This window comes from Ammospiza caudacuta, chromosome 16 (genome assembly GCF_027887145.1).
Source record: "Ammospiza caudacuta isolate bAmmCau1 chromosome 16, bAmmCau1.pri, whole genome shotgun sequence".
Lineage (NCBI taxonomy): Eukaryota > Metazoa > Chordata > Aves > Passeriformes > Passerellidae > Ammospiza > Ammospiza caudacuta.
This window is the reverse complement of record NC_080608.1, coordinates 2,572,929-2,598,896: the sequence shown is the minus strand read 5'-3', so window position 1 is coordinate 2,598,896 and position 25,968 is coordinate 2,572,929. Positions and strand designations below refer to the sequence as shown.

At 53.7% G+C, this 25,968-nt stretch overlaps 3 protein-coding genes across 4 annotated transcripts in view; all 3 read left to right on the top strand.

The window, feature by feature from the left end:
• LOC131565001 (protocadherin gamma-C5-like) overlaps positions 1-25,968 on the top strand; it is a 229,623-nt gene that overhangs the window by 46,371 nt on the left and 157,284 nt on the right. The window lies entirely within an intron of this gene.
• Positions 978-10,467, top strand: LOC131564936 (protocadherin gamma-B5-like). Its single transcript, XM_058815555.1, has 4 exons — positions 978-1,010; positions 5,759-5,968; positions 6,015-8,537; positions 10,156-10,467. Exons 1-4 carry the CDS (start codon positions 978-980, stop codon positions 10,465-10,467), a joined length of 3,078 nt encoding a protein of 1,025 aa, XP_058671538.1.
• On the top strand, positions 10,595-17,904 carry LOC131564935 (protocadherin gamma-A10-like). The gene is made up of 2 exons (XM_058815554.1): positions 10,595-13,030; positions 17,686-17,904. Exons 1-2 carry the CDS (start codon positions 10,595-10,597, stop codon positions 17,902-17,904), a joined length of 2,655 nt encoding a protein of 884 aa, XP_058671537.1.

Genomic DNA, 25,968 nt, shown 5'->3' with positions numbered 1-25,968 from the left:
GGTGTTAGTTACTAATAGCTGAATTATGCAATTATAGCAATTGCCCAAATGTGAGCTTTGGGAAGGGGCTACTCTGTATTCATTCCCTGCTAAAGACTGAGATTACGTCTCTACTCGAAGTGCCATAATCCAGAGGAGTTGGTTCTGACCTCTCATTTTCTGCATGCTTTGTTGTTATGAGCTAATAAGTAAAATGAGTCTGAAGGTGTCTTATTTTTGGATATCACACTGCTCAGGACCTGACTGGTCAAGCAATGGTTCATCAGTCTGCTTCCTTGTAGGGTGATATTTCCTGTCAGTGGCAGTTACTGAGTGTCAGCACACAGGGAAGGTCAAGGTTTGAGAGTAACCTATATTCCAAGTTTCACAGTATGCTGAAGTAGGATGATGGTGTCTCTGAGCTGCTACTCTGATGATTGGGTGTTATCAGATGTGCATATTGCTTAATCAGTTGGGGACATTTAAAATTTCTTACATAGAAAGTAGCATTGAGCAAAGATCTATCTTTGCACACATGCATGTTGTGATCCTTGTTCTCAGTCAAGAGAAGTTGTGTGTGCCACTTTTCTCTCATGGTGTCTCATGAAGATAGAGCAACTAAAACATGTGCTCTGGTGTGATTAGAAATAAGTGAAATATGTAAAGATGATGTCCAAGTTTAGTTTGTCTTATTTTTTAAATGAGACAGTAATGGTTGTGTGCAGTTTCCCCTTTCCATTGTACAAAGAAATTACACTGGGAAACAGAGGTTGTGGTTTTTGGTGTGAGATCCAGAGTGAGTGTTCTCTTGACTTTTTACCAACTGAATACCCTGCTTGAGTACCTGCTACTGAAATATTTAGTTATTGAAGCTGGTTGAGGGAGACAGAACTTACTGTGATGTTTACTATATAAAATGAGTAAAAGAAATGTGGAGAGAGACTTCTGATAGGACCCATCTTCGCAGGGTAAGGTCAATTGTTTGAAACTGATGTACCATGGATATTCAGCAGGTGGAAGTTCCCCACCTGGTGAGTGTCCATGGCCTGATCATGGTGCATGTTACAGGTGGCTTTTTCTGTGCATCTGGGACTTTTATTACATGTTCTTCAACTTCTGAGGGTCAGAGGACCCTATGCAAGTTAAGAAGGGCTGGAGATAAGAGTCCTGGGAGCTGTGTGTGAATATCTGTGGAAAGACACAAGAAATATGGTTTGCCCTTTACCCTGAGCAGTTCCCAGTTGCAGGATCATGCAATGTGAGTTTGATCATCCCAAAGTGTTTAGCTGGGTGACATCTTATTCCACCTTTACAGGGAGCCCTGGGAGATTCTCCTATGAGTTTGCATCTTGTCATCAATCTTAAATAAGAGCTGAAGTATGTAACAAATACCATAATGGAAGATTGGAGAAGATCAAACACTTCACTTAATGCTTAATAAATACTTGAACTATGTAGGTACTCTGAGGGCCATAGTCATGAACTATGTATGGGATGCTCCCTTCCACTGTGCGTGTGTTAATTTGTGTTGTTGCTTGATCTAATGAGCTAAAGGTGGGCCTTTGTCTCTGAGAGTGTGTGGAAGATGACATTTGGTAGAGTGTCTGCCTGTATGTGCTTTTCATGTTTTCAGATTGAAAGAAAAACACTTTCATAGATGTCTTTCTGCAAACCATTACTCTAAGAAATACCCTTTCTTGTCAAATATTCATGGTGAGAAGTCAGTGGAAGATCAGTGAGAGATTGGCCTCAGAGCAGGAAAGGAGGGGATTGCATGTTCCACTTGGCTCAGTGAGGTTTCTCAGCAATCCTAGTGCCAGGGCCGGTGTGACTTAGAGAATTCCTCCTTTTCCTGTATCCAAAAAGATACAGACTTGCATGAATTTGTCTGCAGACATACCCATGAAATTGCAAACACGTTTCAGAGATTCTGTGTCTAGGAAATCTCTTTCTCCAGATGTAAGGCTGTGATGTAAAATCTTGTCTTAGGTGTGCTGAGCTTACCCCAGCCTTGATCAGCCTTCAGAGGTCATTAATGCATCTTGCTCATATGAAGTACCCAGTGACATTTTGTTAGGATTTAAACTGTTTGTGTGTGGAGAATGTAAGGCATGGGATGCTAGTTTTGATTGGAAATTCTGGTTTGGGGGCTTGTACATTTCACATTTCTTGAAATGAATGTGAAGAGAGAAGTTCACTTGTGTGGATCTGTGCTGTGATCCTTATTCTCCATGAGGAGAAGTTGTGTGGGAAACATGTCATTGATGGTGTGTGTTTGCAAAGAGGTCCCTGTTTGAGCACTGGAGCTTTCTGTCTGCATAGAGACAGGGCAGGTAAAAGAGTTTGCTGTGGTGTGGTTTGAACTGGCTAGGAGGCTGGTATAAACATTCAATATCTCCTGGTTTTATTCCCAGTTATGATTGTGTGCACTTTTCCTGCTTCCCAAAGAGCTTAGAGAGCCATGCCTGTGGTCTTTGTTGTAAATCCTGTGTGATCCTCCTGTGTACATTTGCAAGGTAGATGATGCTTCTTGTGCACCTGCTACACTTGAAATAGTCTGAAATGTTAAGCCATGATTCTCAACTTCTGTGGCTTCCCTGTTCCTTCCTTGTTTCTTATGTCCCACAAGTAGGCCTTGGCTTGGCTGATAGTCCCTGGAAGTAGAGATCTGCTCAGCTGATCAGGTGGTGGGAGTTGTTCTCATCCATGTTCATCCATGAAGGCATTCAGCTGCCAGCAGAAAGACTTTGATGCATTTATGTTTCCCATGAATACCACTGGATTGCATGTTATTTTGCTTGTGGCTGATGTACAGGCAAATGTAGTGTACTGCCTGTAGTGCAACTAAAGTTGTGAATGCAGAGCAAGGAAAGTGACGTGTAAGAGCTGAAATGAGGGATGGGGGACTCTAGGTAGCTTTTTAAAATGCAGTTTATTACATCTAAGAGGTTACAGCAGTCCATGGTCATGGGTGGCAGAGCTTGTGCTTACAGCTGTCAGCTGCAGCTGCAGGCAGGCCTGGAGACCCTTTGGTTTTGGTCACAATGCATTCTATACTTTGCTGAGCATCTTCATACAATAGAACTAATCTATCCCTTAAGTATTATCTATACCCTATCATAAATACTATAATTGTCATATTCATGTTACTATTCTGTAATCACTAAAAGTTAGTACATTACAGTTTAAGCTAGAATTTGTTTTTCAGTTTTCTTGCTGTGGAAAATGGTGAGACTTTTTTCTACTTGCAACTTTGCTGACTTGTTTGCCTGTGCTATCTTTCTGCTTGGTAAACACATCTTCTTGTTTGAGGTGGGTTTATCTTTTGCTCTAAGTCATAAAAACCCTTTCTAACTAACACACCCATTGCCTCCTTGGTTATCCAGTAAGACTGGCTCAGCAATTCTTCTATATCAAAACTTGCTTCTATCTCTATTCTTTCATCAGGCTCTACATGTAAAAATCTTTCTGCTAAGCATACATATCTGTGAGACTTTGTTTTCAAACTTTCATCCTTCCCAGCATCAAGGGACTAGCTTGGGATGAGGAACATGGATGGGCCTATGTGTTTCTGTATGAGAGTGGTTTGATTTCATGCTTGGTGCCAAGACCTGTGCCATTTTTGTTATGATCCTGATTTCCCTGTTTTGAAAGGCAATGACAATGAGGTATTAGAATGTGTGTAGCTGGAACAGTGATGCCTGAGTAGAATGGCCTGTGATTGTTGTGAGAATCCTCCTCTATCCACCGCTGTGTCCCTGGAACATTATGATACATGGTTTCCTCACAGTTGTAATTACACTTCCTTTCAAGCATTTGTTTCCTGGGAGGTCATGTTTCATTTTCCCTGTTTCTGGAGAAAAGGAATTTACATTAGAAGATGCAAGTGTTGTTTTGCAGCAAAACCTCATGTTAATAAACTAAACCAGGGTTTTTCATGTGAAGAAAATGAAGAAAAAGCTAAAAGGAGTCTCTCATATCTTCTCATAGTATATGAAGAAGGTCTGTTATCAGGTGTTTACATTTAGAGAATTTTATTTGTAGGGAAGTTAACTGGCCACATTATGGAAAAACAACACATGAGAGCTGACAATGACTTCATAAAATGAAATTAGGTGTGTACCATCTGATTTGTTTTGCTTCTGCTCAAGAAAAAACTCTTGCCTTGCTTTCTGGTTTGAGCGTGATCTCAAGGTTTCTGATCTAACATGGAAGGTGCCATCTGTTCCTATTGTCCAAGTGCAGGTGGAGCTCAAAGAGTTGTAGACAATATCTCAATGCCCAGCAGGAAACTCCCAATGTGTGGGGCCTTCGAGGGCCTGTACTTGGACCAATATATTCAGTATCTTTATCAGTGACACAGCTGATTGAATTGAGAGTGTACTCCACAGGTTTGCAGCTGACACCGAGCTCAGTGGTGCCACAGATTCAGCAGAAGGATGGGATGTCATCCCCAGGGACCTGGACAGTCTGGAGGAGTGAACTCATGTCAGCCTCATTAAGTGCAACAAGGTCAAGTGCAAAATCATGCACCTGGGTCAGGGCAATCTCCTTTCAGCACAAACTTGAGGGACTGAGAGCTGCCCTGTGGAGGAGGACTTGGGGTCCTGGTGGGTGACAAATGGGATATGAGCTGGCAGGGAGTTTTTGCAGGTCAGGAAGCCAAGCACATTCTGGGCTGGATAACAAAGAGTGGGGCCTGCAGGACAAGGGAGGAACAATTGACCGAACGAGAGGAGAGAGTATTAAGCTGTGCCAAGGGCTGGATGTTAGCAAAATTCTTTATGGAAAGAGTGATCAAGCACTGGAGTTGTCTGCCTGTGGAGGTGGTGGAGTCACCATCCCTGGATGTGTTTAAAAAAAGACTGGATGTGACACTCAGTGCCATGGTTTAATGGAGATGTTAGGGCATGTGTTGGACTCAATGATCTTAAAGGTCTCTTCAATCTTGTCATTCTGCAATTTTCTGTCTTCACCGTGCTTTTGTGAGACCTTTCAGAGTATTGGTCACTGGACACCTGAAATTGTCAAAGGGATGGAACATCTCTGCGACATAGATAGGCAGAGAGAAGCCCTTCAGCCAGGGATGAAAAGGTGCTGTGTAGAACTCCCTGTGAAGTTTACTATATAAAATGGGTAAAAGAAATATGGGGAGAGACTTCTAATAGGGCCCATCCTGATAGTATAAGATCAATAGTTTGCAACTGAGAGGAGGTAGGTTTTGCCTGGTAACGTTTTTCCATGAGGGTGGTGAGACGAAGGAAATATGTTGCCCAAAGTAGATACTGATGTACCAGGTTTGGAAGGGTTCAGAGCTTTGAGAAATCTGACTAGTGAGGTGTGGACCTCATGACCAGAAAAATTCGTTCACATCCAAATCATGACAAGATAGAAATGACTTCTCCTTCCATGTGTTTCTGAATATTATTGACTACTACCGACTCGAACTATTGTCTTCTAGGCATTTTCAACGATTAATATAACAATTAGAAATATCCTAGAGTGTTAAAGAGCTTTTAGAAGTCTTCCCCAGCTATACTGTCGCATTTTTTTCTAGTAGTTGTACCTTCATTTTAAAAAGAGTACGTGATTTTATTACTCTGCCATTAACATTGGCTTCTGATTGTGCACTGCGACAAATGGAGATGATCTAAAAGTAGCGAAAACCTTCTCAGATTTAATCTCCTTTGGAGTCGCATAAGGCCAGAGCTGCCGCTCTCGGTGTTTTTGGTGGGGGAGAGCCCCCGGGGCCGGTGCAGCCGCTGAGCCCCGCCCAAAGCCGGGCGCCCTTGAGCGCGGCCGTGCGGCGGCTGCAGTGTCGCGGCGGCGCCTCCGGGTGTCGCTGTTGGCCGCCGCCGAGCGCCGCTGGAGCCGCCGCCGCCGCAGCGTCCTGTCCCCGCAGGCTGCTCGCTCGCCCGGCGCCGGCCGCAGCGGCAGCGGCACCGACAGCAGCAGCGGCGGCGGCGAGAGGCGGCCCGAGCGGGTCTGGGTGACTTTGAGCGGTGTCTGTTGTGGGCGGCGAGAGCTGCTGGAAGGGAGGCAGCGGCAGGAGGCAGGAGCGCGGCGAGCGCAGCGGGCAGAGAATGGCGGTGAGGCGGCGGCAGAGGCTTGGGCCGGGCGGCGGGCGAGCGCTGCTGGCCGCGCTGCTGCTGCTGCTGCTGTGCGTGTGGTGCCGGGCGGCGGCCGAGCGGGTCCGCTACGCCATCGCCGAGGAGCTGGGCAGAGGCTCGCTCGTGGGGCCGCTGGCGCGGGACCTGGGGCTCAGCGCGGACGAGCTGCCGGCGCGCAAGCTGCGGCTGAGCGAGGAGAAGCAATACTTCACGGTGAATGAGGAGAACGGGAACCTGTACGTGAACGAGAGGCTGGACCGGGAGGAGATGTGCGGCGAGTCGGCGACCTGCTCCGTCAGCTTCGAGGTGCTGGTGCACAACCCGCTGAACGTTTTTCATGTCGAGGTGTCCATTGAGGACGTGAATGACAACTCCCCAGTCTTCAGCAGAGCTGCTCTGGACCTCGAGATCGGTGAATGGATCCCTCCCGGTGCTCGTTTTCCTTTGGAGATGGCCCGAGATGCAGACGCAGGAAGCAACTCGATGCTTACTTACACGCTTACTAACAACCCGTCTTTCTCACTGTCCATGCAGGAAAAGCCTGGGGGAAGCAAGCTGCCAGAATTAGTACTAGAGAGAGTGTTGGATCGGGAGAAGCAGAGTTCCTTTGAGTTGGTGCTGATGGCGTCGGACGGTGGAGACCCGTCGAGGTCCGGGACTGTCCAAGTTCGCATCAACGTGACAGACGCCAACGACAACCCACCCGTGTTCAGCAAAAGCCTCTTCGATGCACGAGTGGCAGAAAATTTGCCACTGGGCTCGGTGGTACTGCGCGTACGGGCCACGGATGCTGATGCAGGCTCAAACGGGCGAGTGTCCTACTCCTTTGGCAGCGTCGCGGACTCCGTCAGGACGATGTTCACTATCGACAGTGAGAGCGGGGAATTTAGGACGGTACGTGCCCTCGATTTCGAGGGACAGAGTAAATACGTCTTCGGCGTGGAGGCGAGAGACGGCGGCGGGCTCACGAGTCACTGCGAAGTGCAGATCGACATCACGGACGAGAATGACAACGCGCCCGAGATCACCATTCTGTCACTCTCGAGTCCCGTGCCAGAAGACGCTCCGGACGGCACAGTAGTGGCCGTGCTGAAAGTTCGGGACGCAGACTCCGGCGAGAACGGTCAGGTGTCGTGCGAGCTGTCGGGAGAGGCGCCGCTGTCGATCGTTGCGTCGTCGGGCGGCTCGTACAAGGTGGTGACATCGGGCGCGCTGGACCGCGAGCAGGCGTCGGAGCATCGCGTGTCGGTGGTGGCCCGGGACCGGGGCAGGCCGGCGCTGCGGAGCAGCAGGGAGCTGGTGCTGGAGGTGTCGGACGTGAACGACAACGCGCCGGTGTTCGAGGAGGCGGCGTACAGCGCGTACGTGGCGGAGAACAACGCGGCGGGCGCGCTGGTGCTGCGCGTGCAGGCGCGGGACGCGGACGCGGGCGCCAACGGGCGCGTGAGCTACTGGCTGGCGGGCGGCAGCGCGGGCGCGGCGGGCGCGGCGCCGCTCGTGTCGGTGGAGGCGCGGAGCGGCGCGCTGTACGCGCAGCGCTCCTTGGACTACGAGCAGTGCCGCGAGTTCACGGTGGCCGTGCGGGCGCAGGACGGCGGCTCGCCGGCGCGCAGCTCCACGGCCACGGTGCGCGTCTTCGTGCTGGACCGCAACGACAACGCGCCCAGGGTGCTCTGGCCCGCCGCGGCGGCGGCGGCGGCGGGAGAGGCTGCGGGAGGGGCGGCGGCGGCGCCTTTCGAGGTGGTTCCGCGCTCGGCCGAGGCCGGCTACCTGGTGGCCAAGGTGGTGGCGGTGGACGCGGACGCGGGGCGCAACGCGTGGCTGTCGTACGAGCTGGTGCAGGCGTCGGAGCCGGCGCTGTTCCGCGTGGGGCTGCACAGCGGCGAGGTGCGCACGGCGCGCGCCGTGGGCGAGCGGGACGCGGCCAAGCAGCGGCTGGTGGCCGTGGTGAAGGACCACGGGCAGCCGGCGCTGTCGGCCACGGCCACGCTGCACGTGGTGCTGGCCGAGAGCTTGCAGGAGGCGCTGCCGGAGCTGAGCGAGCGGCCGGCGGGCGCCGAGGCGGCGGCGGCCGAGCTGCAGTTCTACCTGGTGCTGGCGCTGGCGCTGCTCTCGGCGCTCTTGGTGCTGAGCGTGGCGCTGGCCGTGCTGGCGCGGCTGCGCCGGGCCGGGCCGCCCGCCGTGCTGCGCTGCCTGGGCGCGCAGCGCTTCTCGCTGGCCGGCGCCGCCTTCCCGGCCGACTTCTGCGAGGGCACCTTGCCCTACTCCTACAACCTGTGCGTGCCGCCGCCCGCCCGCGCCGTGCCCGAGGCCGCTTGGCCGCCGCCGCCGCCGCCGGTGCCCGTCCTGTCGGCGGAGGAGCTTCTGGGCGGAGATTCCTGCGACAAGCCGAGCCCGGGCAGCACCGCCCTTACGGGAGAGCAGCCCGCCAATCCCGATGCACCGCAGGTCTGTAATGCTCTGCGCTCGTTTTGTTATTGAGGCTTTCTTATCATCTGTTTTCCCCCCTCATTTTCTCGGCATGGTGTCCATGACAAGTCCTCATTTTTGTCTCTATGTAGCTGCGGAAAGTTTAGGTCTTTCCTTGGTATCGTCTTCCGTTTCAGATGAGATGCTTTGACTATAATTCTCTTTTTAATTTGCGGTCTGTTCACCTGTTTTCCGGGGTTATTTTTTGTGATAGGCACACACCCGTCTCCATGAATTAAGGAAATTACTTAAGAAACTGGATTAAGGAAAGGGCTATGCCCCTTCCATGGAGAGCAGGAGGCTAGCAGTTGCACCTGGTTCTTCGTTAGTAACAGAGTCAAGTTCAGTGGAAGAGGTTTTTTCTTCAAAACTCGGGCTCTATAAATTAAAATGCATTTCCAGCGCTGATTCTGTGTGATGGAGTTGGTCAGGAAAAAAAATCACTGACAAGTGATGTTGTAGCTTTTTTCTACCTGTTTTCATTCAGAAAGAATGCTTTTGAAAATGGTTTATAGCTTTTGACAAATTTGTTTATTAATGGCTTGGACGGGACTTTGGCTGTTGGACTCAAAGGAAACGTTTGTGCAATGTTGTGTTCTGCATTCTGAGTGAAAGGAAAGAATGTCGCTCCTTTTACGGGGTAATTCAGTAGTGGGCTTAGCTTCATTTTTGCATCCTAGCCGGCAGTTCCTTGTTTTACTCTTCATGCTATTTGTTTCGTACAGAAGTGAAGTTGCAGAAAGGTTTGTTTTAGATGTTTTTCTTTTTCCTTTCCTCTTTACCCTAAGGACTCGAGATTTATGGAGAATGACGGCTTTTTGGACAACAGCGAGATTTTAGAATTCTGACTCTTTACAAGGATAGATATCTGAGATACGAATATACGACAAGGAGTATCATGATACGAGTATCAAGGAGATTAGCCAAATGAAAGTTCAGGCACGGGAATCAAACTCATTTGTACATTTTTCACGGGGAATCAGATTTTTGAGCGGGCAACTGTATTTTTCCCTACTTTTCTACAATTCTTTTCATTGAATTGTTGTACAAACCTGATTTAAAAACTATTCCTGTGATACTTTCTTAGTACACTTCAGTGCTTTATAAGTTGATTCCTGATAATTTCTTTTTCTTGTGGCTCTAAAATTACTTGATGAGATGTAAATGTATAAAAAGTAAGGAAATAATAAATTTAACTGAGGATAGCGAGATTCAAGCATTCGAATCTTGGTGCTTTCAAGTTTCCCTTTGACAGTGTTGGCTGCACCTTTATTTCTATCTGTAATAATCATATAACAATCAGCTCCCTCACTTCAAGAAGCATGCAATTGTTCTCGTCTCGTGTATGTTAATGAGCCTGGTAGCTCAAGTTATCCGCGTGTGTGGGTGTGTATTTAATGTTTTCAATCTGAGGCCCCGTTAATGAAGAAGTTTTTGAACGAACAGGGTAAGACTAAAGGGGACGTGGAGCTTGAAATGGAAAAAATATGCCTTAATTTACATATATTGCCATTAGAAAGTTATTAGTACCTCCCGCGGTTAATGCATCGCCCCCACGGAATGCCTCTACATTCCTCTCGACCGTGATCCCCTGAAGGATCAAAGCAGAGATCGGCTGGAGAAAAGGCGGTGCAGGAGGTCACCGCTGCACAGGAAAATTGTCTCCGTGGCAAATATGCGGTCCTCGCGAGCTGTGTACGGGAAAGGCAGAACTGCAGCGCCGGGCAGCGCTCGGTGCCTGCAGTGCCGGGAGGAGGCTGCGGGCGCCGCTGTTGACCGAGAGGAGCGAGAGGAAGCTCGGAGCGCTACCGGCAGCCCCGCCCGCTGCGGACCCGCTCGATCTCGGAATCGCTGGATTCCTGGCCCGGCTGCAGGACGGTCTGCGATTGTCCCCGTGATTCAGAACTGATCTGCACCGAAGCGGGGGGAGGGCCGGAGGCAGAGCGGCCGGGAGTTGAGAGCTCGGAAAGGACAGTGAGGCAGATCGGAGGTGGGCGGTGAGGAGCCGCGAGCTGTGTTGCGGTGCCCCTGTGGAGATGTGCGCGGCGGGGAGGCGCTGGGGCCAGCGGCAGCGAGCTCTGCTCTGGGCCATGCTACTGGCGGCGTGGGAGGCGGCGTGGGGGCAGCTGCGCTACTCGGTGCCCGAGGAGATGCCCAAGGGCTCGTTCGTGGGCGACGTGGCCAAGGACCTGGGGCTGCAGCTGCCGGAGATCCGAGACCGCGGCGTCCGGGTGGTCTCCGAAGGTAGGACACAGTACTTCGTTCTGCACGGGAAGACGGGACATTTAGTGACGGCGGAGAGGATCGACAGAGAGCAGCTGTGCGAGAGTGTGCAGCAATGCGTGCTGCGCTGTGAGCTGATAGTGGAAGGGGAAATGGAGGTTTACGGCATCGAAGTAGAAATCACGGATATTAATGACAACGCACCCATCTTTCAAGAGGGAGAAACAGAGCTGAGAATTAGCGAGACGACAGCCCCTGGGTCTCGGTTTCCCCTGCCAGACGCTCATGATCCTGACTCGAGCCGGAATTCGCTGCAGAGCTACGAGCTGAGCGGTGACGAGCACTTCTCGCTGGCCGTGCAGGCGGGCCCCGGCGGCGATCAGCGTCCTGAGCTGGTGCTGGCGAAGGCGCTGGACCGGGAGGAGGCGGCGTTTCACGAGCTGGTGCTGAGGGCGATGGACGGCGGCGATCCGGCACGGACGGGCACGGCTCGGATCCGCGTGACGGTGCTGGACGCGAACGACAACGCGCCCGTGTTCAGCCAGGCGGAGTACACGGTGCGTGTGCCCGAGGACGTGCCCGTGGGCTCCGTGCTACTTACTGTGACCGCCACCGATGGGGATGAGGGACTGAACGGGAAAGTGAAATACTCGTTTAAAAAAAAAAAGACGTCATCGCAGATATTCCACCTGGACTCTGAAACGGGAGCCATCACTCTGGGACGAAGTCTGGATTTCGAAGAAAGCCATGTCTACGAGCTGGATCTGCAGACATATGATGGTGGAGCTCTTTATGATACGGCAAAAGTCGTGATCACTGTGACAGACATAAACGACAACGCACCCGAAATCTCCGTGCTGTCGTCTTTGAGCGAGATCTCAGAAGATGCCCCCTCGGGAACTGTGGTGGCCCTTTTGCATGTACAGGACCGGGACTCCGGAGTGAATGGTGAGGTGCGCTGCTCGCTTCAAGGGGATGTCCCTTTTCGGCTGCAGAGCTCCCACGGCAGCTACTACCGTGTGGTGACAGCGAGAGAGCTGGACCGCGAGCAGGTGTCGGAGTACAACGTGACGGTGCGTGCGGCCGACGGCGGGTCGCCGTCGCTGCAGAGCAGCGCGGTGCTGGCGCTGCGGGTGCTGGACGTGAACGACAACGCGCCGGTGTTCTTGGAGGAGCGCTACAGCGCGCGGCTGGCGGAGAACAACGCGGCGGGCGCGCTGGTGCTGACGGTGCGCGCCACGGACGCGGACTGGGGGCAGAACGCGCGCGTGCGCTACCGGCTGGCGGAGGGGCGGGTGCGGGGCGCGCCGCTGTCGTCGTACGTGTCGGTGCAGGCGGAGACGGGCGCGCTGTACGCGCTGCGCTCCTTGGACTACGAGCAGCTGCGCGAGCTGCAGCTGTGCGTGCGGGCGGAGGACGGCGGCGCGCCGGCGCTGAGCAGCAACGTGTCGGTGCGGCTGCAGATCGTGGACGAGAACGACAACGCGCCGCGGGTGCTGTACCCGCCGGCGGCCGCGGCGGCGGCGTGGTCGGGCGTGGAGCTGGCGCCGCGGCGGTCGGAGGCCGGCGCGCTGGTGGCCAAGGTGGTGGCGGTGGACGCGGACGCGGGGCAGAACGCGTGGCTGTCCTACGAGCTGGCCAAGGCCACGGAGCCGGGGCTGTTCCGCGTGGGGCCGCACAGCGGCGAGGTGCGCACGGCGCGCTCGCCGCTGGCCCGCGACGCGGCGCGCCACAGCCTGGTGGTGCTGGTGCGGGACCACGGGCGGCCGGCGCTGTCGGCCACGGCCACGCTGAGCGTGGTGCTGGCCGAGAGCGTGGCCGAGCTGCTGGCCGAGCTGGGCAGCGCGGCGCACGAGGCGGCGGCGCCGGGCGAGCCGGCCGCCAGCCTGACGCGCTGGCTCGTGCTGGCCGTGGCCGCCGTCTCGTGCCTCTTCGTGGCCTTCCTGCTGCTGCTGCTGGCGCTGCGCCTGCGCCGCTGCCACCGCCAGCAGCTGCTGCCGCCGGACAGCGGCGCCTCGCGCGGCGTGCCCGTCTCGCACTTCGTGGGCATCGACGGCGTGCGCGCCTTCCTGCAGTCCTACGCGCACGACGTGTCGCTCACGGCCGACTCGCGCAAGAGCCACCTGCGCTTCTCGGCCGCCAGCTGCTGCGACACCCTCCCGGCCCGGCCGCCGCCCGACGAGCCCGCGCCGCTGCTCGGCGACGAGGACCCGGCCGGCGCCCTCCCCTCGGACCCCGCCCCTTCCTCGGTGAGTTCCTCCGTCCAGATTTTCTCCGCGACGCTTTCTCCTGATAGTGCCCTGCTCTTTCCCAGCCGTGTTGTCTGGCTTGCCTAGGAGACTATTTCTAGAAGCATGGTTAAGTTTCCTTTGGTGTAGTTCTGAAGGGTGGTGCCCATTGCTATCATTGTGTGAACATGGGGTGGGTCCTCAGGCTTCCAGTTCGTGAAGGAGGAAGGAGGGAGAAGGCTGCTGCTGGCACGCTGTTGGTTAGATCAGCGGTTTGGGTATTGATCATGTTCCAGGCATTGTTTCCCCCGTGTCACCTGTGCTCTGTGGAATCTGTCTTGCTCTTCGTATTAGATCTTCTGAAGGGACGGATCACGTTATTAAGAAATGCACCTTTTTAGAAGACTTATGTGTCTTCCCAAGAGCAGATGTGTTTGAATGGCTAGAACGTGTCTTGACCAAAATGCTGATGGCTTTGTGTGGAACCTCTGTGCACGTTGTTCTCAGCCTTTATCGCTGTCCATGATTCATACTGGAGGTCAAAAGGAAGTATTTGTGTCATCCATTCTCTGGTCTTTGTCTGCAACAAAGAATTTGGACCATGCAACAAGTTTTCCTTGATAATATCTGTTTGTCTTTTATGAGGATGAAGGATCTTGTCAAAGTTGTGATTCTTTGAAAAGGCTGTGGGTGGCTGAATGTGGAGGAGGAAATTCTAGAACTGCTTTGGTTTTTTCTTGATTTTCAAGGTAGAGCTATGTCAGATGGAGCTGGATGAGCCTTGGGTAGAAAGTATTTATCATGGCAAGAATTGCCTGGACGGAAAGGGTGAGAATCAAGGTGCAGTGGTAGATACAAGGTGGGCATAATTCCCTGAGATCAGATATTCACTGAGTCAGTGTCTCTTGGAAGACTGCCCAGCTTTTTCTTTGAGACCTACGAAGTCTCTTCACAGAACTTCAGTGAACAGCAAATATATCTCCCATAGCACAGAGATGTGCAGATAGCTGTGTGAAATTGGTGCTGACAAGAAAAATGGACTGGGGAACTGGGTCTCCACTGTCACAGATTTTTATGATAAATGGGTGAACGGACACCTTGGATGGTGTGAAGGGTTGGAAATGTGAGTGCTGTGAGCTGTGTGTGAATGTCTGCTGAAAGACTCAAGGGAATGATTTCCTGCATCCCCTGTCCTCTTTCTATCTCTAGGAGGAAGGAATGTGGAGTTCTTCTCCCTAAAGTAATTGTCCAGAAGATCTGTATTCCAGCTGCATGGAGAACCTTGACCAGCTCTTAATAAGTATTGGCTTGTCATCATAATGGTGTCACTTCAAAGCTTAATTTTGCACTTATGACAGATGGGTTATGGGAATTGCAAGCTGTGTATTCAGTGCCTATAAAGAATTTTATCAATATCTACTCTGAGTTAAATAATTCAGGAGAGTGTTGTGAGCTGTTCAATTCTGCAGGTGTTAACTTCCTGTCTCATTCTTCTGATCATCTGAAAATGGTTCTTTCATGTTTATAGATGAAAAGACAGGCATTTCCATTGACAAGTTACCTAAAATGTCTCTGTAAAAAATTTTTTTTTCTTGTCTGCTGTCTCGTATGTGAAGTCCTATATTATCCATGGTAAGGAGATGCGGTTGAGTAACTTTCCTTTTGGTGGAGTCTCTCTAAATTCTGATCATCTGTGCTATGCGTGGGAGGTGGGATAGAAGGGTTAGAAGAGAGTGTTGGTTGTGTCCTTTGTTAGGAGGCCCTGGTGGAGACATGGCATGTGTTTTATTGATCCCCAGGGCTATTGCTGGCCTTCTGAAAATGTCACGAGGAGTCTTATGATTTTCAATTGTGTGGTTTGGAATGAAATGGCCTAGTTTGAGTCACATATTCCTTTGCATCAAAAGTGACAGTCCCACATGCTTTGAGGAGTCCATGTGCTGAAGAATGGTGATGCTGCCTTTGATGTGATACTTGGATCTGTGTGTCTTTGACAGGGCTGGTAATAATTTATGGCCTTTGTAACATTTCCCTCTTGTTTAAGTACTATGACAGAGTAGAATAACCTTAGTTATGATGCTTGGGCTCTGAGAAAATGTACACACAACTTTCATCTGATGATGTCTGTATGCAGAGTTTGCTTCCATGCTATGTTTGGCCAGAGAGAAGCAGTCTGTGTATGCAGAGACAGGGTTGGTGCTGGAGTTCACTGTGATTCAGTTCAAAATGAATGAATGAATTGTGTCCAGTTCTGTTTGTCCTGGTATTTAGATGAGGCCCCCAGGTGTGGTTCTAAGATTTTTGTTCCTCTTACTATCCAAGGAAATGATAGTCTGGGGCCTGTGAAATGAGGTCCTGTGTGATGCCCCTGTGTATTGGTTTCAGTCTAGTTTGCTGGGTTGTGTATATACTGCAGTTGACCCAATCTGCAATGCGAGGCCATGATTGATACACTTCTGTGTGTTTTCCCATTCTTGGCTGAGTTGATAATGTTTTTTTGGTTGATTTATTTGCGTTGGGGTTTGTGGGTTTTTTGTTGGTTTGCTTGTATTTTTGTCAACGAGTACAGTTGATCCTCACAGTGTCTGGCCATCTTGCAAACTCCAAAACATAGAATTATCAAGTAGGGAGAGTATCTTTCATCCATTCCTTTAAGCTGTACATGTAATCATATTATTCTAGAAACCCAGAATCAGAGAACGGTTTGTGTTACAAAGGACCTTAAGGATCCTCTTGTTCCAGCTGCTCTTCTGTAGGCAGGGACATCTTCCACCAGAGCAGGTGGCTCAGAGCCCCAGCCAGCCTGATCTTGAATATTTGATTCAACAAATACAACTTCATGAATGGATGTTTTCCCAAGGTGTTTTTTTCTCTGTGGCCAACATGGAACCAGAATTGTGGTTTGTGTTGATGGTGAAACTGAAGGCTGTGAATGCAGAGAGAGGAGGGTGAGAGCTCAGTTCTATGCCAGGCAAATGGGGGACTCAGTGTGGGTTTGGCTGAGAAATTGTTTGATTTCATGCTTGGTGGCAAAGTCAGTGCCATTGCTTTTCTGATCCCGGTGTCTCTGTCATGAAAGATAATTACCGTCCTCCAAGAGGAAGATTTTCCACAGTAACTGTTCATGTTGAACCATAATTCCTGGCTGGAAGCAGTAATTAATCCTGTGTGAAACCTCCATTATCCATCTGTATCTCTGTGCCACACTGTGATATAGAGTTTCTTCAGAATTGTAATTACACTTACATTCAGGGCTTTGTTTCTTTAGGAAGGTTGTAACTCATTTTCACATTCCTAGTAAGTGTTTTAAATAGGAGACAGCGACTGTTGTTTTTCACTTCAACCTTACTTCAGTCACTTTAGATTGAACAGTGTGTGGGGGCTATGAAGGAGAAGCAAGAAGAGAATCTGTTGTAATTTGTCAGAAAATTTACCTTGAGAAAGAAGCCAATGAGAAGGTGTTTACAATTATGGTTTCATAACTGTGCAAGGTGAGTAGGCCATGCAGTCGAAAATGTTGCTGAGGAGAGGACTCATAATTCAATGAACCTGCTGTACTATTGTCCCATCTAAGTCCTGAGGGCCACGCACTTGCAGCTTCTCAGTGACTTCCAGGTGCTCTCAGGTATGAATTTTAAGGCCTGCAATAAAGGCCTAGAAGACTCGACACTGGGCATCTCTGACTCCTTGTTGTCTTCTAATGCTTCCTTGCCTGATCTGATTCATGGGTTTGGGTATTCTGTGGGTTTTTTGCCTTGTTTCATTTCTCTTGATTTACTCAATATGTGGGTATTCTTATTATCAACAATCCACCTTTTTTGAGTAATGCATGGTGTCTTAATGTCCCTTGCTCTTGTTGCAGTGGGAGTGGAAGGAAGGAGATATGAGTGACTTATCTTCCTGTTCCTGTTGGGAGAAATAGATGTAAATATGACTTTAGTAGACTTTGCCTCTCTGTGGAACAGAGCAGGTGATAAGGATGGTGAGAAGATTCCGTTAAAGCCAATGGTTTCATGTGCCATTCTCAGTTGCACGACTGCTGATTTTTATTATGATTGCTTATAATTTGTGTACTCATTCGTTATCATAATGGTGGTGAGCAGACAATGGGACCTACCTTCTGGGTGTGGCTGCAGTGTATTATCCTCTCATGATGGATTTGAGCAGTGAGGAGATGGCCACAAGCAAAACCTCACAGTGGCCTTGCATGGAAAAAAAAGCAGAGAGGAGAGGTGTGTGTGTGAGGCTAGAGAAGAACTGGGTCATTGCCTTGTCAGAAAAAAAAGAGTAAATGTTATTCTCCTATCTTGGCATAGGGGATGCTTACATTGCATTAGGCGAATCTGTATCTCCAACTAACATTTCCCAGGTAATGAGAGGACAATTGAGGATAATGTGGAAACGCTGTTGAAATCTTCCCTATATTATCCTTTATTGCTGCTGTAGATGGACCGTCTTTTTATTAAGTGCAGCTGAATTCCATTCTTTATTCCCCTGAAATATACATTTGCTTCTTACTGTTCAATTTGACTCATAAGAATGCCCTAAAAAAGCACCCGTCAGCACATCTCAGATAGAAAGGCTTTGGAGTGGAATTAAGCAGAAGCTCCCGCTCTCGGTGTTTTTGGTGGGGGAGAGCCCCCGGGGCCGGTGCAGCCGCTGAGCCCCGCCCAAAGCCGGGCGCCCTTGAACGCGGCCGTGCGGCGGCTGCAGTGTCGCGGCGGCGCCTCCGGGTGTCGCTGTTGGCCGCCGCCGAGCGCCGCTGGAGCCGCCGCCGCCGCAGCGTCCTGCCCCCGCAGGCTGCTCGCTCGCCCGGCGCCGGCCGCAGCGGCAGCGGCACCGACAGCAGCGGCGGCGGCGGCGAGAGGCGGCCCGAGCGGTGTGGGTGGCTTTGAGCGGTGTCTGTTGTGGGCGGCGAGAGCGGCTGGAAGGGAGGCAGGGCAGCGGCAGGAGGCAGGAGCGCGGCGAGCGCAGCGGGCAGAGAATGGCGGTGAGGCGGCGGCAGAGGCTTGGGCCGGGCGGCGGGCGAGCGCTGCTGGCCGCACTGCTGCTGCTGCTGCTGTGCGTGTGGTGCCGGGCGGCGGCCGAGCGGGTCCGCTACGCCATCGCCGAGGAGCTGGGCAGAGGCTCGCTCGTGGGGCCGCTGGCGCGGGACCTGGGGCTCAGCGCGGACGAGCTGCCGGCGCGCAAGCTGCGGCTGAGCGAGGAGAAGCAATACTTCACGGTGAATGAGGAGAACGGGAACCTGTACGTGAACGAGAGGCTGGACCGGGAGGAGATGTGCGGCGAGTCGGCGACCTGCTCCGTCAGCTTCGAGGCGCTGGTGCACAACCCTCTGAACGTTTTCCATGTCGAGGTGGCGATAGAGGACGTGAACGACAACTCCCCGACCTTCAGCAAATCTGCTCTGGAACTGGAGATTGGTGAATGGACGCTTCCCGGTGCTCGTTTTCCAATGGAGATGGCGCATGATGCAGACGTGGGCAGCAATTCGCTGCTGAGTTACCAGCTGACCAGCAACCCGTCCTTCTCTCTCGCCATGAAGGAGAGCCCGGACGGAAGCAAACCGGAATTAGTATTGGACAGAGCCTTGGACCGGGAGCTGCAGAGCTCCTTTGAGCTCGTGCTGACAGCGGTTGATGCGGGGGATCCCGTGAGGTCCGGGACTGTCCAGATTTGGGTCAACGTGACGGACGCTAATGATAACCCACCCGTGTTTTCGCAGGACCGGTACCGCGTGAGCCTCCGCGAGGACACGCGTCCAGGATCGACGGTGCTGAACGTGACAGCCTCTGATGCCGATGCCGGCACAAACGCCCACATCACCTACAGCTTTGGGAAAATGCCGATCAAGGCACTTCAGAAGTTTATGGTCGATGCAGAGAGCGGGTCTATCATGCTGAAAGAAACACTGGACTTTGAGGACATGCACGCGTTCAGCCTGGCTGTGGAGGCGAAGGACGGAGGGGGTTTGGTGGCACACTCCACGGTGGAGGTGGAGGTGCTCGACGTGAACGACAATGCGCCCGAGATCACGATTCTGTCACTCTCGAGTCCCGTGCCCGAGGATGCTCCGGCCGGCACCGTTGTAGCCGTGCTGAAAGTGCGGGATAGAGACTCGGGAGAGAACGGTCAGGTGTCGTGCGAGCTGTCGGGAGAGGCGCCGCTGTCGATCGTGGCGTCGTCGGGCGGCTCGTACAAGGTGGTGACATCGGGCGCGCTGGACCGCGAGCAGGCGTCGGAGCATCGCGTGTCGGTGGTGGCCCGGGACCGGGGCAGGCCGGCGCTGCGGAGCAGCAGGGAGCTGGTGCTGGAGGTGTCGGACGTGAACGACAACGCGCCGGTGTTCGAGGAGGCGGCGTACAGCGCGTACGTGGCGGAGAACAACGCGGCGGGCGCGCTGGTGCTGCGCGTGCAGGCGCGGGACGCGGACGCGGGCGCCAACGGGCGCGTGAGCTACTGGCTGGCGGGCGGCAGCGCGGGCGCGGCGGGCGCGGCGCCGCTCGTGTCGGTGGAGGCGCGGAGCGGCGCGCTGTACGCGCAGCGCTCCTTGGACTACGAGCAGTGCCGCGAGTTCACGGTGGCCGTGCGGGCGCAGGACGGCGGCTCGCCGGCGCGCAGCTCCACGGCCACGGTGCGCGTCTTCGTGCTGGACCGCAACGACAACGCGCCCAGGGTGCTCTGGCCCGCGCCGGCGGCTGGAGAGGCTGCGGGAGGGGCGGCGGCGGCGCCTTTCGAGGTGGTTCCGCGCTCGGTCGAGGCCGGCTACCTGGTGGCCAAGGTGGTGGCGGTGGACGCGGACGCGGGGCGCAACGCGTGGCTGTCGTACGAGCTGGTGCAGGCGTCGGAGCCGGCGCTGTTCCGCGTGGGGCTGCACAGCGGCGAGGTGCGCACGGCGCGCGCCGTGGGCGAGCGGGACGCGGCCAAGCAGCGGCTGGTGGCCGTGGTGAAGGACCACGGGCAGCCGGCGCTGTCGGCCACGGCCACGCTGCACGTGGTGCTGGCCGAGAGCTTGCAGGAGGCGCTGCCGGAGCTGAGCGAGCGGCCGGCGGGCGCCGAGGCGGCGGCGGCGGCGGCCGAGCTGCAGTTCTACCTGGTGCTGGCGCTGGCGCTGCTCTCGGCGCTCTTGGTGCTGAGCGTGGCGCTGGCCGTGCTGGCGCGGCTGCGCCGGGCCGGGCCGCCCGCCGTGCTGCGCTGCCTGGGCGCGCAGCGCTTCTCGCTGGCCGGCGCCGCCTTCCCGGCCGACTTCTGCGAGGGCACCTTGCCCTACTCCTACAACCTGTGCGTGCCGCCGCCCGCCCGCGCCGTGCCCGAGGCCGCTTGGCCGCCGCCGCCGCCGGTGCCCATCCTGTCGGCGAAGGAGCTTCTGGGCGGCGATTCCTGCGACAAGCCGAGCCCGAACAGCAACGACCTCGTCGCGGGAGAGCCACCCTCCGAGCCCGGTGCACTGCAGGTCTGTAAAGCGTGAGCTTCTTCTCTTTTTAAATTTCCCGCAAAGTCTTTTTTTTTTTTTCCCCGCGTTGTTTTTGCCTGGTGTCAGTGTGTATTCGTCGTGTGTATGCTTACGTAGCGGCGGAAGGTTTTCATTTTCCCTCGGTAATAGCTTCAGATGACACGTTTTCATGATAACTCTCCTTTAGGCTAGTTGCAGCCTTTTTCATTGTTTCTTCTTGTTTCTCGGAGTCATGTTTATGTGAGTTGCACAGTCATCTCTCCGTGATGGACTGGATTAATCAAAGGGCTATCCCCCGTTCAAGCAGAGCAGGAAGCCTTTGGTTGTTTCTTGGTCACAGGTTCAGCTTTGGGCTCGAAGTTTTGTCTTCAACACTCGAGCTCTATAAATTTGGATGTGTTATCAACATGGAAAGCAGATTCGTAGTGTGTGGAACGAGAGTGGCTGATTCTGCCTGACGGGGTCGAGGAAAAATAAAGAGAGCACTGACATTTGGTGTTGGAGATATTTCTTTCCTGACTGATATGTTCGGAAAGGGTGTGCTTGGAACTCGTGTATAGCTGTACCAAACCCGTCCGTTATCGTTTTTTTCCCCGATTAGATTTAATAAGAAAATGAATGTGGAAATTCCTTTAAGTTTTTTTTTTTTTTTCTAAGTGATAAAAGAGATTGTCGCCGGTTTTGGGGTAATGCAGTAGTGAGGCTTCGTTTATGTGTCCCGGCTGGCAGTTGACTCTGTTTTACTCTTCATGATCTTTGTTTCTTTCATTGGTGAGAGTGCTGAAAGATTTCTGTTTCAGAGATTTTTATTTTTCGATCCTCTTCTCACAATAATGTTGGTGGGTTTAGTAGATCTCAAATATATTGAGAACAGAAAATTTTTGGAATTTTTTTTAACTAGGATAAACGTCTGAGATTTGAGGTGTTCCCGTATCAGGAACATTGGCCAGAGCAGCGTTTATGCACTTGAATCAAACCCACTTACGCATTGATTAGTGGTCAGCACAGTTTCAAGACTTGTACTTTTGCTCTAGGGTCCCATAATTATTTTCTTGAACACATAGCCTACCGTCATTAAGAGATACTTAGACGAATAGTTTACTAACGACCTTTAGTGCTTCAGACGTTGATTTCGTAAAAACGGGAAACTACAGTGGTTTGATTAAATGTAAATCTGTATACACTAAGGAAACACTAGGCCCATCCAGTAGGAAGGGATATCAAATATTTCAAGTCATGAAACTTTACTTTGAGAGTTTCAGATGCATCTTTATTTGTACCCGTCATTGAATCCTGTAACAATTGGCTCCCTGACATCAAGAAGCATGCAATTGCTCTCGTCCCGCTTGTGTTAATAAACCTGAGAGCTCTGTTTCTTCGGGATATGGTATCTTCCCTTTTTCTCTATGAGAGCCTGTTGTTGAAGGTGCTTTTAAACAAAAAGGATAAAATAATAATAAGCTACAGGGTAAAATATGCATTTTAGTTTACGTATAATGGCATTATAAAATAATGAGATTCCCGTGCGATTAAAGAACACCGCCTACGGAATGCCTCTGCCATCCTGCCGGTGGTGATACCCTGGAGGATGAAAGCAGAGATGGGCTGGAGAAATGCGGAGGCAGGAGATCGGCGCTGGACGAAAAGCGACATCTCGGTGGCGACCGTGCCCTGGACGGAGCGAGGCAGGGCGGGCAGCGCCGGGCAGCGCTCGGTGCCTGCAGTGCCGGGAGGAGGCTGCGGGCGCCGCTGTTGACCGAGAGGAGCGAGAGGAAGCTCGGAGCGCTACCGGCAGCCCCGCCCGCTGCGGATCGGCTCACTCGGTTGCTCTCTCCTCTGCCCGAACCTGCGGTCCCCGATCGTCCCCGCGGTGCTGGTCCATTCTGGAGCCAGGCGGAGGCACCGGCAGCTGCGCTCGGTGCAGGAGCTGAGAGCATTGAGTGGCAGCGGGATTGGATCGGCGGTGCTGCGGTGCCGGCGGAGCGGCGGCCGAGATGTGCGCGGCGGGGAGGCGCTGGGGCCGGCGGCAGCGAGCTCTGCTCTGGGCCGTGCTGCTGGCGGCGCGGGAGGCGGCGTGGGGGCAGCTGCGCTACTCGGTGCCCGAGGAGATGCCCAAGGGCTCGTTGGTGGGCGACGTGGCCAAGGACCTGGGGCTGCAGCAGCTGGAGCTGGGCGACCGCGGGTTTCAAATTGTCTCGGAAGGCAGGACGCAGTATTTCGCTCTGCACGGTAAGACGGGACATTTAGTGACGGCAGAGAGGATCGACAGAGAGCAGCTGTGCCGGCTGGTGGAGAAATGCGTGCTGCGCTGTGAGCTGATAGTGGAGGGGGAAATGAAATTTTATGAAATAGAAGTGGAGATCACGGATATTGACGACAACGCGCCCACCTTCAGAGAAGCAGAAACAGAGCTGAGAATGATCGAAACGACAGCCCCGGGGTCGCGGTTTCCTCTCCCAGACGCTCATGACCTGGACTCAGGTCGGAATTCTCTGCAGAGCTACGAGCTGAGCGGTGACGAGCACTTCTCGCTGGCCGTGCAGGCGGGCCCCGGCGGCGATCAGCGTCCCGAGCTGGTGCTGGCGAAGGCGCTGGACCGGGAGGAGGCGGCGTTTCACGAGCTGGTGCTGAGGGCGATGGACGGCGGCGATCCGGCACGGACGGGCACGGCTCGGATCCGCGTGACGGTGCTGGACGCGAACGACAACGCGCCCGTGTTCAGCCAGGCGGAGTACACGGTGCGTGTGCCCGAGGACGTGCCCGTGGACTCAGTTCTCGTCACTGTCACTGCCACGGACGCCGACGTGGGGCCGAATGGACACGTGAAATACTCGTTGAAGAAAGTGTCGGACATGGCATCAGATATTTTTCGTTTGGATTATGAGACCGGCCAGATCAGGCTACTGAGAAGCCTTGACTTCGAGGAAGGCAATTCCTATGAACTAGAAGTACAGGCATATGATGGAGGAGGACTTTTGGATACTACCAAAGTCACAATCTCGGTCACAGACGTAAACGACAACATGCCGGAAATTTCGGTGAGGTCAGTGATTAGCGAAATATCTGAGGACGCTCCGTCGGGGACCGTTGTCGCCCTCCTACATGTGCACGATCGGGACTCAGGGGCTAATGGCGAGGTGCGCTGCTCGCTCGATAAGGACGTCCCGTTTCGGCTGCAGAGCTCGCAGGGCAGCTACTACCGCGTGGTGACAGCGAGAGAGCTGGACCGGGAGCAGGTGTCGGAGTACAACGTGACGGTGCGGGCGGCCGACGGCGGGTCGCCGTCGCTGCAGAGCAGCGCGGTGCTGGCGCTGCGGGTGCTGGACGTGAACGACAACGCGCCGGTGTTCTTGGAGGAGCGCTACAGCGCGCGGCTGGCGGAGAACAACGCGGCGGGCGCGCTGGTGCTGACGGTGCGCGCCACGGACGCGGACTGGGGGCAGAACGCGCGCGTGCGCTACCGGCTGGCGGAGGGGCGGGTGCGGGGCGCGCCGCTGTCGTCGTACGTGTCGGTGCAGGCGGAGACGGGCGCGCTGTACGCGCTGCGCTCCTTGGACTACGAGCAGCTGCGCGAGCTGCAGCTGTGCGTGCGGGCGGAGGACGGCGGCGCGCCGGCGCTGAGCAGCAACGTGTCGGTGCGGCTGCAGATCGTGGACGAGAACGACAACGCGCCGCAGGTGCTGTACCCGCCGGCGGCCGCGGCGGCGGCGTGGTCGGGCGTGGAGCTGGCGCCGCGGCGGTCGGAGGCCGGCGCGCTGGTGGCCAAGGTGGTGGCGGTGGACGCGGACGCGGGGCAGAACGCGTGGCTGTCCTACGAGCTGGCCAAGGCCACGGAGCCGGGGCTGTTCCGCGTGGGGCCGCACAGCGGCGAGGTGCGCACGGCGCGCTCGCCGCTGGCCCGCGACGCGGCGCGCCACAGCCTGGTGGTGCTGGTGCGGGACCACGGGCGGCCGGCGCTGTCGGCCACGGCCACGCTGAGCGTGGTGCTGGCCGAGAGCGTGGCCGAGCTGCTGGCCGAGCTGGGCAGCGCGGCGCACGAGGCGGCGGCGCCGGGCGAGCCGGCCGCCAGCCTGACGCGCTGGCTCGTGCTGGCCGTGGCCGCCGTCTCGTGCCTCTTCGTGGCCTTCCTGCTGCTGCTGCTGGCGCTGCGCCTGCGCCGCTGCCACCGCCAGCAGCTGCTGCCGCCGGACAGCGGCGCCTCGCGCGGCGTGCCCGTCTCGCACTTCGTGGGCATCGACGGCGTGCGCGCCTTCCTGCAGTCCTACGCGCACGACGTGTCGCTCACGGCCGACTCGCGCAAGAGCCACCTGCGCTTCTCGGCCGCCAGCTGCTGCGACACCCTCCCGGCCCGGCCGCCGCCCGACGAGCCCGCGCCGCTGCTCGGGGACGGGGACCCGGCCGGCGCCCTCCCCGCGGATTCCGCCTCCGTACCGGTGAGCTCCCCGTACCAGTTTTTCTCCGCTATTCTTTCTTCTATTGGTTCTCCGCTGTTTTCCGTGTCTTTCAGAGTGATTTTTCCTTACATGGACGGCAAGGTATCTTTTTTTTGGGAGGTGCTGGCCACACGACTGTGGACATGTGGTCGTGTATTGGGTTTCCAGGTTGTGAGTGATGTATGATAAGGTTAGACTGCTCTTGGCTCGAGGGTTTTTTAAATGAAGTTGTTTCTGGATCATATGATCCTAGCTGCCTTTGTAGGTTTTGAAGGACAGGTAGTGTTTCACCTCCTTCCCGTTTCTTCTCTGATATGCATTTGGCCGAGACATATTTCTTCCCTCTTAGTACAGAGCGGTAGAGATACCTATTTGAAGGCTCTAAGTTATCCTTGTGCATGTTGCAGGGAAACCGTATGAATATCTGGTATTTTGATGGAAACTGCTTTCAAACTGTCAAGGTCGGGACACAACGTGCAAGGCTTTAAAGGCAGGAGATGCAAATAATGGGGTCTCTGTGTGAAAGATTGTTAAAAGATAAGATAAGATTTGTTTTCAGTGTTGATCTGTAGTCTAATGCAATGCAATTCTCTCCTTCCCAAATATGTGTGGTTAAACAGATATTATTGAAGTTCTAATGACAAAAGGTGTGTTTAAATATTCCAATCTATTTAATGAATTGTAATGTATTTAATGCATAGTAAATATGTTTAATTAATAGCCTCATATATTCCAATCTGAAATGTCGCAAGGCAAGCTTTGCAATATGGAAATTCATTCCAATCCCCACTTTTAATACCTAGATTATGTATTTTCTCCAAAAGTTGTTACTGAGATGAGCTTCAACCCTTCATTTCTGCAGACGTTATCTTCTTGTCTTGTTCTTTGCACTGATCTTAAGATGGGTCTTTGTGTCTGCTAATCTCGCATCACATCTCTTGCATTTGCCTGGCTGTCTGATACATGCCTTGCATTTTTACAACTCGACAGGGAAAGACATTTATAGATGTGTTTCCTTAAATTTTTAATGAGAGAAGTTGTCTTATTTCTCACACATGTTTAGAAGTTAAATG

Bases quoted from the DNA above. Each gene is read 5' to 3' on its own strand.
- LOC131564936 (XM_058815555.1), top strand. From the start codon at position 978: ATGGATATTCAGCAGGTGGAAGTTCCCCACCTG. The intron at 5,969-6,014 runs GTGACTTTGAGC...AGCTGCTGGAAG, and splicing joins GGCGGCCCGAGCGGGTCTGG to GGAGGCAGCGGCAGGAGGCA. The intron at 8,538-10,155 runs GTCTGTAATGCT...GATCCCCTGAAG, and splicing joins CCAATCCCGATGCACCGCAG to GATCAAAGCAGAGATCGGCT.
- LOC131564935 (XM_058815554.1), top strand. From the start codon at position 10,595: ATGTGCGCGGCGGGGAGGCGCTGGGGCCAGCGGCAGCGAGCTCTGCTC. The intron at 13,031-17,685 runs GTGAGTTCCTCC...CCCCGCCCAAAG, and splicing joins CGGACCCCGCCCCTTCCTCG to CCGGGCGCCCTTGAACGCGG.